The following is a 9,988-nucleotide window of genomic DNA, read 5'->3' as shown; positions in this document are numbered from 1 at the left end:
CTTTCTGAACCAGTATGATTATAAATGAGCATTTTATGTGGACAACTGTATGTAAAATCTGCAAACGCAAGGTATATTCTATCATGCTTTATTAATTATAGGTGGATATGGCAACAGTATGTCAATTTAAAACCACCAATGCGGTATATTTAATCAAATCTTTACTTTATTTATATTTTAATATCAGTATCATGGGCAAGTCTAATACAAAGTAGTAGTACAACATAATAATTTGATGATGGTAATTAGCCGTAAGTTTGTCAAACAACCTGAACCATGCCAAATGCTTCTGCCAATACATTTTTTATGGCTTTTCTGATGTATTTAACTATTTGTGTTCATGAATTGTTCTACACAGGTTCATCAACAAAAGTAGTAGTGATGTGTACTATATATCCATTTCAGAAATAGCATCAATAGCCATCGTATATAAAGAAGTAGCTTTTATCTACAAACGAGAGTGAGTGGCTTATGTGTCACAGCTTGGTTCAGCATTTTATTACTGGTTTATTTCTGTTTTTAGCCATGTTATTGTTTTATGTACAGTCTTAACATGAAACCTCACATCTGTACTGTTTTATAAGTGTGATCTTTTCTCATTCTTTTTCAACCGTCTGACCAACAAAACAAAACCTGATTGTAATAATAGTATGTGGCAATAAATGTTTGTTCTTGAATGCTTACTGTTGACGTCTTGTAAGAGCATTATACAGACAGGTTTTGTCTTAATCTTACAAATAGAGAAATAAAAGAATTGTATAGGCCTACAGTAGACATTTTCAACCTGCTTCCACATGGAACAGCATTACCTTTAATTAAGAGAGTTACCGGAGACAAACAATACATTTGCACACAAATGTCTCATTTAGAAAACAGGAGTTATCTGGGGAGATTGTGCTGGTGGCTCTGCATTAATCAAAGCCATCTGTTCACATTGTGGGCTTTATTGAAGTCCAGGCAACAGCGTCTGCTTTATCCTTCCCCAGATGAACCACGGCCAATTTCAAAAGCTGGAAAGGAGGATTTTAAGATGCATTCTGTAAGTTGTAAGCATTACAAATAAAGTAACTGTTATACATATGTATGTATATTTAAAAAGTATAAAGTGTTTTTAAATAGGTCTTTGAAATAGCCCAGTAGCCAAGTGCCTGTTCTTTCCTCTCATTTTTGTTCAGTTAGTGCACCCTGTCTGAACACAAAGCACAGCCAAATAGCTCTAAATAGACTTTTATTTCTCCCAGTTATCCCCATGAGCCACAAGATGTGTTGCAGAATGTTTTTGGACAGTTGCTGAGTCTGTTTTTTCTTTGAGTTAAATTAAGCATTGCACACAGTGACTCCAAACAGGCAGCACATTACATAAACTAAGAGCAGCTTCATGCTGATGCCAATGTTTCTGAGATAAGGCTGATGAAATCATTATTTTATTAAACTGTAAAAATATTTAGGAAGAGTAGCGCAATAGCAGTGTTTTGGCTAAATTATGACATGATGAAAAATATGTTTTTATGCATTTTATGCAGTAACGCGTTTCCTCCACACGGGGGCAGTCTCTGTCTGGTCGTTGCCATGGCGCCGTCAGGACTTCAGCCCTGAAGTTTAATCAAGTTTAAAAACGTTTATTAGAGAAACTTTTTGGTTTAAAAAAGCGTGTCCAGAATCTCCTGTTATGAGCGTGAGAAATGACAGGTAAGTGATGATAGTCAGGACAAATGTCAAATATTAGAAATGCAAATTAGCTAACAGCAATGCTAAATGTTTGCTAAATGTTTGCTAAATGCTACATTGATCCTATGACAGTTTTGCTTGTTATTTGCAATGTTCTGCTGAAAGTCTACTGTGTGTAAAAGGGGGTAAGTGGGTCCATTTCTGCCTAAAGTCTCATCTTGGGTGACCAGATTTACAAAATTAAAAACTCGGCTAAACAAATGACAATATACTGCGCCTTTACTGTTGGCGTGTATCAAATTAGTCAAAAATACAGACACCTGGAACATTTCTTGTATAAAACTGGGACAAATCAATGGTTTTGGATAAATCTGCTGGGACAGGGGACAGAGAGTGTGTCCTGGTTAAATAGGGACATGTGGTCACCATAAACTTGTCTGAGTTCTGATGTACAACAGTTAAATGCTGCAGTATATGTGCCACAAATGGCAATTGTCAGCTTTATTTTCTGACACAGACTGTCTGACCTCTTGGCTGCAGTTGTATTCTTGTGCAGTTTGTCAGACAAACACTCTTCTGCTACTAACTTCACGATTTACTGTCACCAAAATGTCACCCACACAGTCAGCTCCGGGTTCAAAACCAGTTCAGCTTTATTAGAAGAAGTTTTAGGGGGAGTACAAAAACAAAAGTTATGTTTAAATGTTAAGGCCTTTTAAGGGCAGTTTTTTAGACAACTGATTGTGATTTGTCCAGTCTCCTGTCATCCTCAGAGTAACGACGGAAAGTCTCTCCCAGAAGTGGCTCCAGTCCCTCAGCCGATCGATAGGTCCGAGCACGAACAGCACAAGCAATGACCCCTCCCACCACCGCTATCACCAGCACCGCGGCGACGATGCCAATGGTGATGATCTCAGACACTGTGAACTCACGCTCTGCAGAGAGAGGAACAGTCAGCCATGTTTGTCAAAGGTAAGTCAGTGGATATAAACACATAAAGCATGTTTCTGCACTGACCTGGCCATTGTACTTCATAGGAGTAGCCCAGGTTTTCTGGAGCAGCCACAAACATCTCAGCATTAGTCACCGGAGGCCAGAAGGGAACCATGTTGAACTGGCGATTGTGGCCAATGGGAGCATTTTCTTCTGGGTAAACGACCTCACCTGCACACATATACAATCAGGGGAGTCCACAAGGGGAGACAAAGGCCCAGAATTGGACCCTTTTCCTATTAATTTACATTAGAAGGGGGCCCATGTGAGGTTTCCTGCCCTGGGCCCCCAAATTTCTGTTAACAGGCCTGAACACAATCACTTTTAATTCAAATTTCAAACTTTTATGAAGGACAAAAGCCTTTGTAACTTATTTTTACTCATTAATAGTGACACGACACACAAAAGATCTCAATGTCTAACTCTACAGGTTTGTAAAACATGATTGTAAAGTTGAATATGTACCAGGCTGGTGTCTGCGGAGCCACTCATCAAAGATTGCATCAGTGAAAGTGTGCAACAGGACAAAGATGGGGTCGTTGGGTGAGAGATGAGTCTGGCCCCCGGTCCCGTTCAAAAAGAGATGGGCCAGATTATGAAGGCTCCGAATAACAGGGTCGTATGCCCCTTGGGGAGCACTGTAGCCTAGAAAACACAATAGACAAAAGGCATCACATGAAATAAGTGGATTTCCAAAATTAGCAATAACAAATGTTGTGTTGGAGCAAACCATATGTGAGAGTGGGTGGAGTATGGAGCGTGACTCTAGTTTCTGGCTTTGAGCTTCATCAGTGAGTTATTTCGAAAGTATTTTATCGTCCATTTTACTTTGTGTACTTCATGTACTTTGCATGAACCTACCTTCAATGGTGTTTCTGAAGCTTTCGGACGAGGTGGAGTAGTAAGGAGGCGTGTCAAACGTGTTCAGCTGTAGACAGTCCAAAACGTCTTTAGGCTCCGGGAGTCTCTGGACCATCGGGCGGGCCACGTTCCCGGCTGGGTTCCTCCTGATGGGACTGGTCTCCGTGTCTGTTTTAGTGGTAACAATAATGGATTGTATATTAAAATGTTCTTAGCATTTCACAAAATTGTAAATCGATTTTTTTTTTTTACATTCCTAAAAGACAAAGTTATGTTAAGATAAAGATTCTAGTTTAGTTTGTTGGGGGATTATCCTATTGTCTTGAAACTATTCTAAGTGCACATATAGGTAAAACCGGATACTTGAAATCCTCTAAAAGAGCTGCTCACGTACTCCCATTAAAGTTTTTGTTTTGTCTGAACTTTCTGCTTAGTAGGCCACCAAGTTCATATGTAGGCCAGAAGTCCCCACAGAATATTAGGCTGTTTAGAAACGTTGTATTATTTATCCCCTCTATAATTCCATCGCAGACTAGACTAGCTTGATCAGTTTTAAACATGACAGTGGGACACATTTCTATGTCAATTATTCAGTACCAGTCAACAGTCGTGAGTAGGAGCATTGTGGAGCATTGTGCCTTCCCAGTACATATACACTCGCGAGGGCACAAAAACAAGCGAGCTACATAACCAAGTTGCCTGTTTGAAGATTATTCTCCCAGATCAAAGAAACTGAGATTCCTGTCTTCATCTAGCACAAATGAGGCTCCCGCTCCCTCCCCTTCACCCATTTAAGGCGATGATGCTTGTTGATGCAGGACATACCGAACCTGCTTCGAATCTCTGAGGGGATTAATGAGACCGATCACTCACGAGATACTGCTCACATGAACCAAATTCTTGACTTCTTTCACTCTATGAGAAACTGTTCAAAAGGAGCGCCCACCTCTGTAACAGAACGAGCGGAATGACATGGCTAATTATTGTAAGGGAAGTGGTACGAGTTGGAAAAATGGGGGAAAGGTAGCAAAGCAGGTTTTAATCTGGAGTGGAATGAAATCTGATCCTTCTTACAACAGTTGCTTACAGCTAAACTTATCCTTGTATTTGAACAGGTTGTATTAAATGTGATTATAAACCATCTGGCATCTTGTTCCTTTTGTTTAACAGTCTAAAGACGCGCTGGTCTTTGTTGAATTGATGCGGCAGAGTGGAAGATTTCAGTATTTCTACTCCACAATACTTTGCTGTTGTCTACTATGTGAAAGTCTTAGCACCCTGATTCTCAAGGTCATTGGCAGATACAAGGTCTGGAAACATTGACAGTATATACATTTGTCTATTCAAAGTAGAGGTGCCAATACTGAAAAATGTGCTAATTTGGATATCAGCTTCCAGATAATGGTTCAGTCGATATCCTGGTTGGACATATCGATTCACGTAACAAGATTATTTACTTGTAGTTGGCCCAGAAAGTCTCATAAGGTTTGAACTTTTATTTACACAAAGCCGTTCTGTTGATACTTGAGTGATAAATAACAGCTACATAACACAGTTTTATTTTGTTTAAAAAAAATCTGCAGATATTTAAAGCTATATAAAGTATCAGAATTGGTATCGGAACTAAAAAAGCTGGATCCGTGTGTCCCGAATTCAAAGGGGAGAATCTACTCCAAAGTTTTATTTAGAGCGCTCATCAAGATACATGTTTGTATTATTACTCCAAGGTGAAAAAAAGGAAATTACTACTACTTGAAAGGGGCTTTGATTTATATTAATGAACAAAAATAGTTTCCTTGTGTATCATATTTTGATATTAACATGGATATGGCCGTGAGCAAGTTGATCAAATGAAATTGGGTAATATTTTGTTTTTTGTTTTTTTTCGTGTGTGCGTAGGCCTAAGGTGAAGGAATTTGCTGTCGAGGCAGGTTTTGTGCTTGTTCTGTTGTTCTAGTCAAAATGGGCGTCTGGAGTCATATTGTTCCTTTTTGTGTGGCTAACGCCTTTATTTATTTAACTGTTAACTGCAAACAAACTGTAGAAACTGCAGGCCATTCCGGATGCAGCACGACAGCTGTGGGGTTTTATTTATAGCCGCTTACGTTCTACATGCACTCTTTATGAGCTCTTTGCCCTCTTTTCTGATGCAGCTGAGACAAAGTTGTACATCAGCAGCTCTCCTTCTCGCTCCTATGGTGAATGACATTGCGTTGTGCCCTTACTGTTGCAGATGGTGCCTTGCGTGTCGTAGTCGTCCACGCTCTCGCAGATGACCCTCCACTGGGAGAACACGGAGTTGGGGCTAATGCCGTTTACTTCGAAGCTGCTTCTGTCGCCCATCAAGTCGTCAGTGCAGATGTCACAGTCGCTGCCCCCGATGGCGAAGTTCCAGTACGGCAGGGCAAAGGTGGAGTCCCCCAGCATATCCTGAAACGGAAATTTTAAGTTTAAACTCCATTTTTCTTCCAGTTACACCTGTGCAAATATGTTTCAGAGGAAGGTGTGTAAGTGTAGCCTCATACTGGCTTGAGTCAGGTAGCATTTTCTTCCAAGCCAATTTTTCCTCCAGGCTGAGATAGCTAATAATCCAGGTGACACATAGCTGCTGTGTTGAGCAGTTAAAAATGGCTGTAGTATTCCAAACAAAGTGGCGTTGTCACAATACTCGGCTTCATACTCAGTACTGATTTCAATACCACAATGATAATGGAAAAAAAATATAGTTTTTTGGGAACAGGCTGTAATTTTTAGCACAAAATAATATTAATTTCTTTATGTTACCATGCTGTCTTATACTAGTTCTGATAAACTCAAGATAATTTTAAAACTGTTTGGGAAAAATCTAACTTTGTCTTGTTGATGTGATTTTTTCCCCCTCTTTTTTTATTAATAATTCTTGTTTTAGTATTGATTAGTGCATACACAACACTTTTGACCACCCTAAAAGAAGGAAACTTTACATTTTCACGTTCTTAATACACAGGATTAAGCAACAGTAAAGAAATAAGGATCCTCAGGTTTGTCTCTTTAATATGACATTGATAATCTGGTTTAGGTATTGTCAATGAGCCCCCAAATCTCTAAACGTTCTTTTAAACTAAACCAATCATTTAGGGATTATAGTTTTTGTTTTCCAGTCAGTATCTTACATGGAAATACTGCAGGATTAGAACTTTAATATTTCCGTATAGGGACAATAAAGGCTTACCTTAACCTTCATATAGATCCAGGTGATTTTGACTGGGCTCCTGTGCCATATTCTCATAAATCAGAAGTTTTCATATCAGACTGTAGCGTGTAACAATGTTGTATTTGTTATTCAGTTTGTCACACCTCTCTAACAGACTCTATAGAATTGCACTAATCTATTCTTCCAAATCCACTTACTTCTCCACAATATTGCTTCATTATTCCACCACCCACACTCTTCTTTTCCTCCTCAGTCTTCCTCTTGTGTCTAAATATAAGCACTCGTGTCCTCTCACACACCTGCATGTCTCTCTCCAGTTGCATCAGATGAAAGCGATGCCATGTGACAAATCCAGGGCCCTCGTGGGAGAAGTCGACACCCCCAAAGCTGGATTGACCCGGCCCCAGGTACGTCTTGCTCACGGAGTAGTAGTGGGTCCATACAAAATAATTATAAATGGTGATGTTTTCAAACTGAGGCGTGTTTCCGTCGGGCCCGAACACCTCCTGATACCTGAAGACGCACATAAACACACAGTTGAATTTATGAAAACGAAACAAGCTCATACAATGTGATTTTAAGCTCTGTATTAGTTTATTAGTAATATAATTTCTCATGATGGTCCCAAGTGCAGGAGTAAATTATGCAAATGATTGCCTTTAGGGGGCAGACGATTTGCAATGGCTGTACTTCTTTTTTTTCTTCTTTTTTCTCATTGTTGTAGTGTGTTTCTTATTGTGGCCAGAGTAAAACATATATCACATGTATGTTTTCTGTTCAGTCGTCCTTACTTTTTGTTATGCATATTTTTCCTCCTTGTTTTTGTGCTTAATTATTACACAGCCACAGTGTAATGCAAATTTATGGAAGGTTGTTTTTTACATGATTCTACCAGTATTGTTATATATTTATGTACCGTCTTGTGCAGATAACGAGGTCAGGGTGCACAGTTCTCTTAGCCTGGTCCAAAGCATTCACAAAATCCTGTTTCTCCGTTGCACTCATCTGCATGATGTTTCTTCTCACTGGGGAGTGAAGGACAATGAGATTAAAATTCATCAGCACTTTTTTTTCGTTACCAGTTGATGTGGCTGTTGTTTGTTCACATGAGCCAGGCCCAGCAGGACCCAAGAGCATTAAAGGGATGAGATAAACATTGTTAAAGGGATTTGTTGATGAATGTGGTTCCTTACCCACAGACACTCTCTGATCACAGTTAGGGCCAGTCAGCCCGTGCCGGCAGCGCCCGCAGTTGTATCCGCTGAAGTTGCCATTGCATTGGCAGGTGCGATTAAAGAATCTCAGCGGCCACCTCTCCCTGTCATCTCGTCCAGAGTAGGGGTACTGGGGTCCGTGGCGTCGGCTGTCAGCTGCTATGGAAACACACTGCCCCCTGCCTGTACTGGAGCCACACTCGTCCCCCGCCTGCCCGCTGAGCGAGGGGCAACACTGACCGCTCCTCAGCCCCTCCGGAGTCACACACGCCCGGGGGAACTGTGCCAACGTTAAAGCGGCACACAGAGTTAGCACCAAGGCACCTGCTCTCCACATGCTGTCAGAGAGCAAAGAGGAAAAAAAGGGAACATTTCAGGCGTTTCTGGAGTAATGAGGCAGCAGTGGAATATAGGTTAACACGTAGGTAAAAACCACAGAGAGAATGGCAAGTGTAAAGGAAAGTAAGTCGCTTTGTTTCATGTTTAAGCTGATTGTCTTCGCATCACTCCGGAAGTTTGCTCATTCCCCTCTAGGCAGCAGCAGTCGTTATTCATAATTCACACAGCCATTAGCTTTCAACTCATACAAGTGCAGAGATGCCTTTAAACATTAGAGGGAAAGACGATATGCTTCTGCCAGGATTTGCAGTGGGATTTGCCTGTCCTTTGAACATATAATTGACTGAAAAAGTGACTAATATAACATCTGATGCAATTATTGTTGAAAGATAAGAAAGAAAACCATTGGAGAAAAGTACAATTTGAATTTGTTGTGAATGAAAGTTGCCGAGATAGGCTTACTTCAGGTAAACTAATAATAAAGTTGATTTAATTTTTGGTTTGTGTTGAGTGCCCTACCTCTGGCTGTGCATGCTGCTCCACTCTCTCTTCCAGATCTGTAGCCCCCCAAGAGTTAGCCCATTGTGTGCTTACGGTTTAAATAGCTACTGAGCGCATGACCAGACCTTACTGGAGCTTGTATAACCACACACACCAACATGAACTCTGCACACAGCAACGCACAGATGCTCCAAACTTCTTTCTTAAAGCTTCTATATTACCCAAAATTGACTCTTTGTGAGCTTCAAGCCATGTTATAATGCTGTTACCTCCTCAAAAACATACCTGGAGTTGTGTTTTGTTTAATTTACACATGTTTGAGTAATTATTATTAGTCCGTTTACATCTCCAAAGCTCAAAACGCTCTGTTCCACTTTGTGATGTCATGAAGCGACCTTTTACCTTTAGTTCAGAAGAGATGGGCAATTCCAGGGCTGAAATTATCCAAATTTATTCTAGTGAATGTGCATGGAGTTTCAAAACACAATGGAGCACTTCCTGTATTACCACATGATGACATCACAAGGTGGAACAGAGTGTTTTCAGTTTTAAATAATACGCCCTAAATGTGCAGGGTTTGTGTGTTAAACGTGTGAAAGAAACCACACAACACAACTCCAGGTCTGTTTTTGATGAGGAAACAAACCTCAAAATGCAAATTAGAAAATATTTGTATATTTAAATACAGCGATGATGATTATTATTATTATTCATGTATTTATTAAGTTAATATTTGTGTTTATTGAAGAAATTACACAGAACACAACTTTTTTATTTCATTATTGGCATGTGGTGACAGTTTTCTTTTTCTTTTGTTTTTCTACAAAATACAGTTCCTGCATTAAATTCACTTTTCCTTTCATACAGACACTCCTGTTAATACAAGTTTACTCACTCCTATATACAACAAACATAATAAACAAATAGAATGGACCGTGGTCAAACTTTAACAGTACAAAGGATGTGTATTTTGCGATTGACACATTTGCGTATTTCAGCTGTTGGATGACACTTTGGTGGAGGACTGAACAGTGGCGTTTTGCACTGGTTTTGGGTCAGGCCTTCAGAGCGCTGACGTCCTCCGGTGCGGTGAGGGTTGTGGCTCGCCTGTGCTGTTGGCTGTGTCCTCTGCAGAGTTGGGCAGCAGCTCGGACATGGGTATCACCTGCTGCAGTTCCTGTTCATCTTTGTTCTGTAGCAGCGTCGAAACCATTTTGGA

The 9,988-nt window shown here is 40.2% G+C and overlaps 1 protein-coding gene across 1 annotated transcript; it reads right to left on the bottom strand.

Moving 5' to 3' along the window:
* Window positions 1-2,098: 2,098 nt before the first annotated feature.
* Window positions 2,099-8,871, bottom strand: tyrp1b (tyrosinase-related protein 1b). The gene is made up of 9 exons (XM_033975194.2): window positions 8,788-8,871; window positions 7,909-8,267; window positions 7,632-7,740; window positions 7,015-7,228; window positions 5,748-5,952; window positions 3,523-3,690; window positions 3,127-3,306; window positions 2,686-2,832; window positions 2,099-2,603 (listed from the first exon to the last, which is right to left on the bottom strand). The coding sequence occupies exons 1-9, from the start codon at window positions 8,799-8,801 to the stop codon at window positions 2,398-2,400; spliced, it is 1,602 nt and encodes a 533-aa protein (XP_033831085.1). The 5' UTR covers window positions 8,802-8,871; the 3' UTR covers window positions 2,099-2,397.
* Between the last annotated feature and the right edge of the window lie 1,117 nt (window positions 8,872-9,988).

The sequence above is a fragment of the Periophthalmus magnuspinnatus genome, chromosome 1 (assembly GCF_009829125.3).
Source record: "Periophthalmus magnuspinnatus isolate fPerMag1 chromosome 1, fPerMag1.2.pri, whole genome shotgun sequence".
Lineage (NCBI taxonomy): Eukaryota > Metazoa > Chordata > Actinopteri > Gobiiformes > Gobiidae > Periophthalmus > Periophthalmus magnuspinnatus.
Note: the sequence above shows the minus strand (reverse complement) of the source record. Positions and strands in the feature narration are given on the sequence as shown.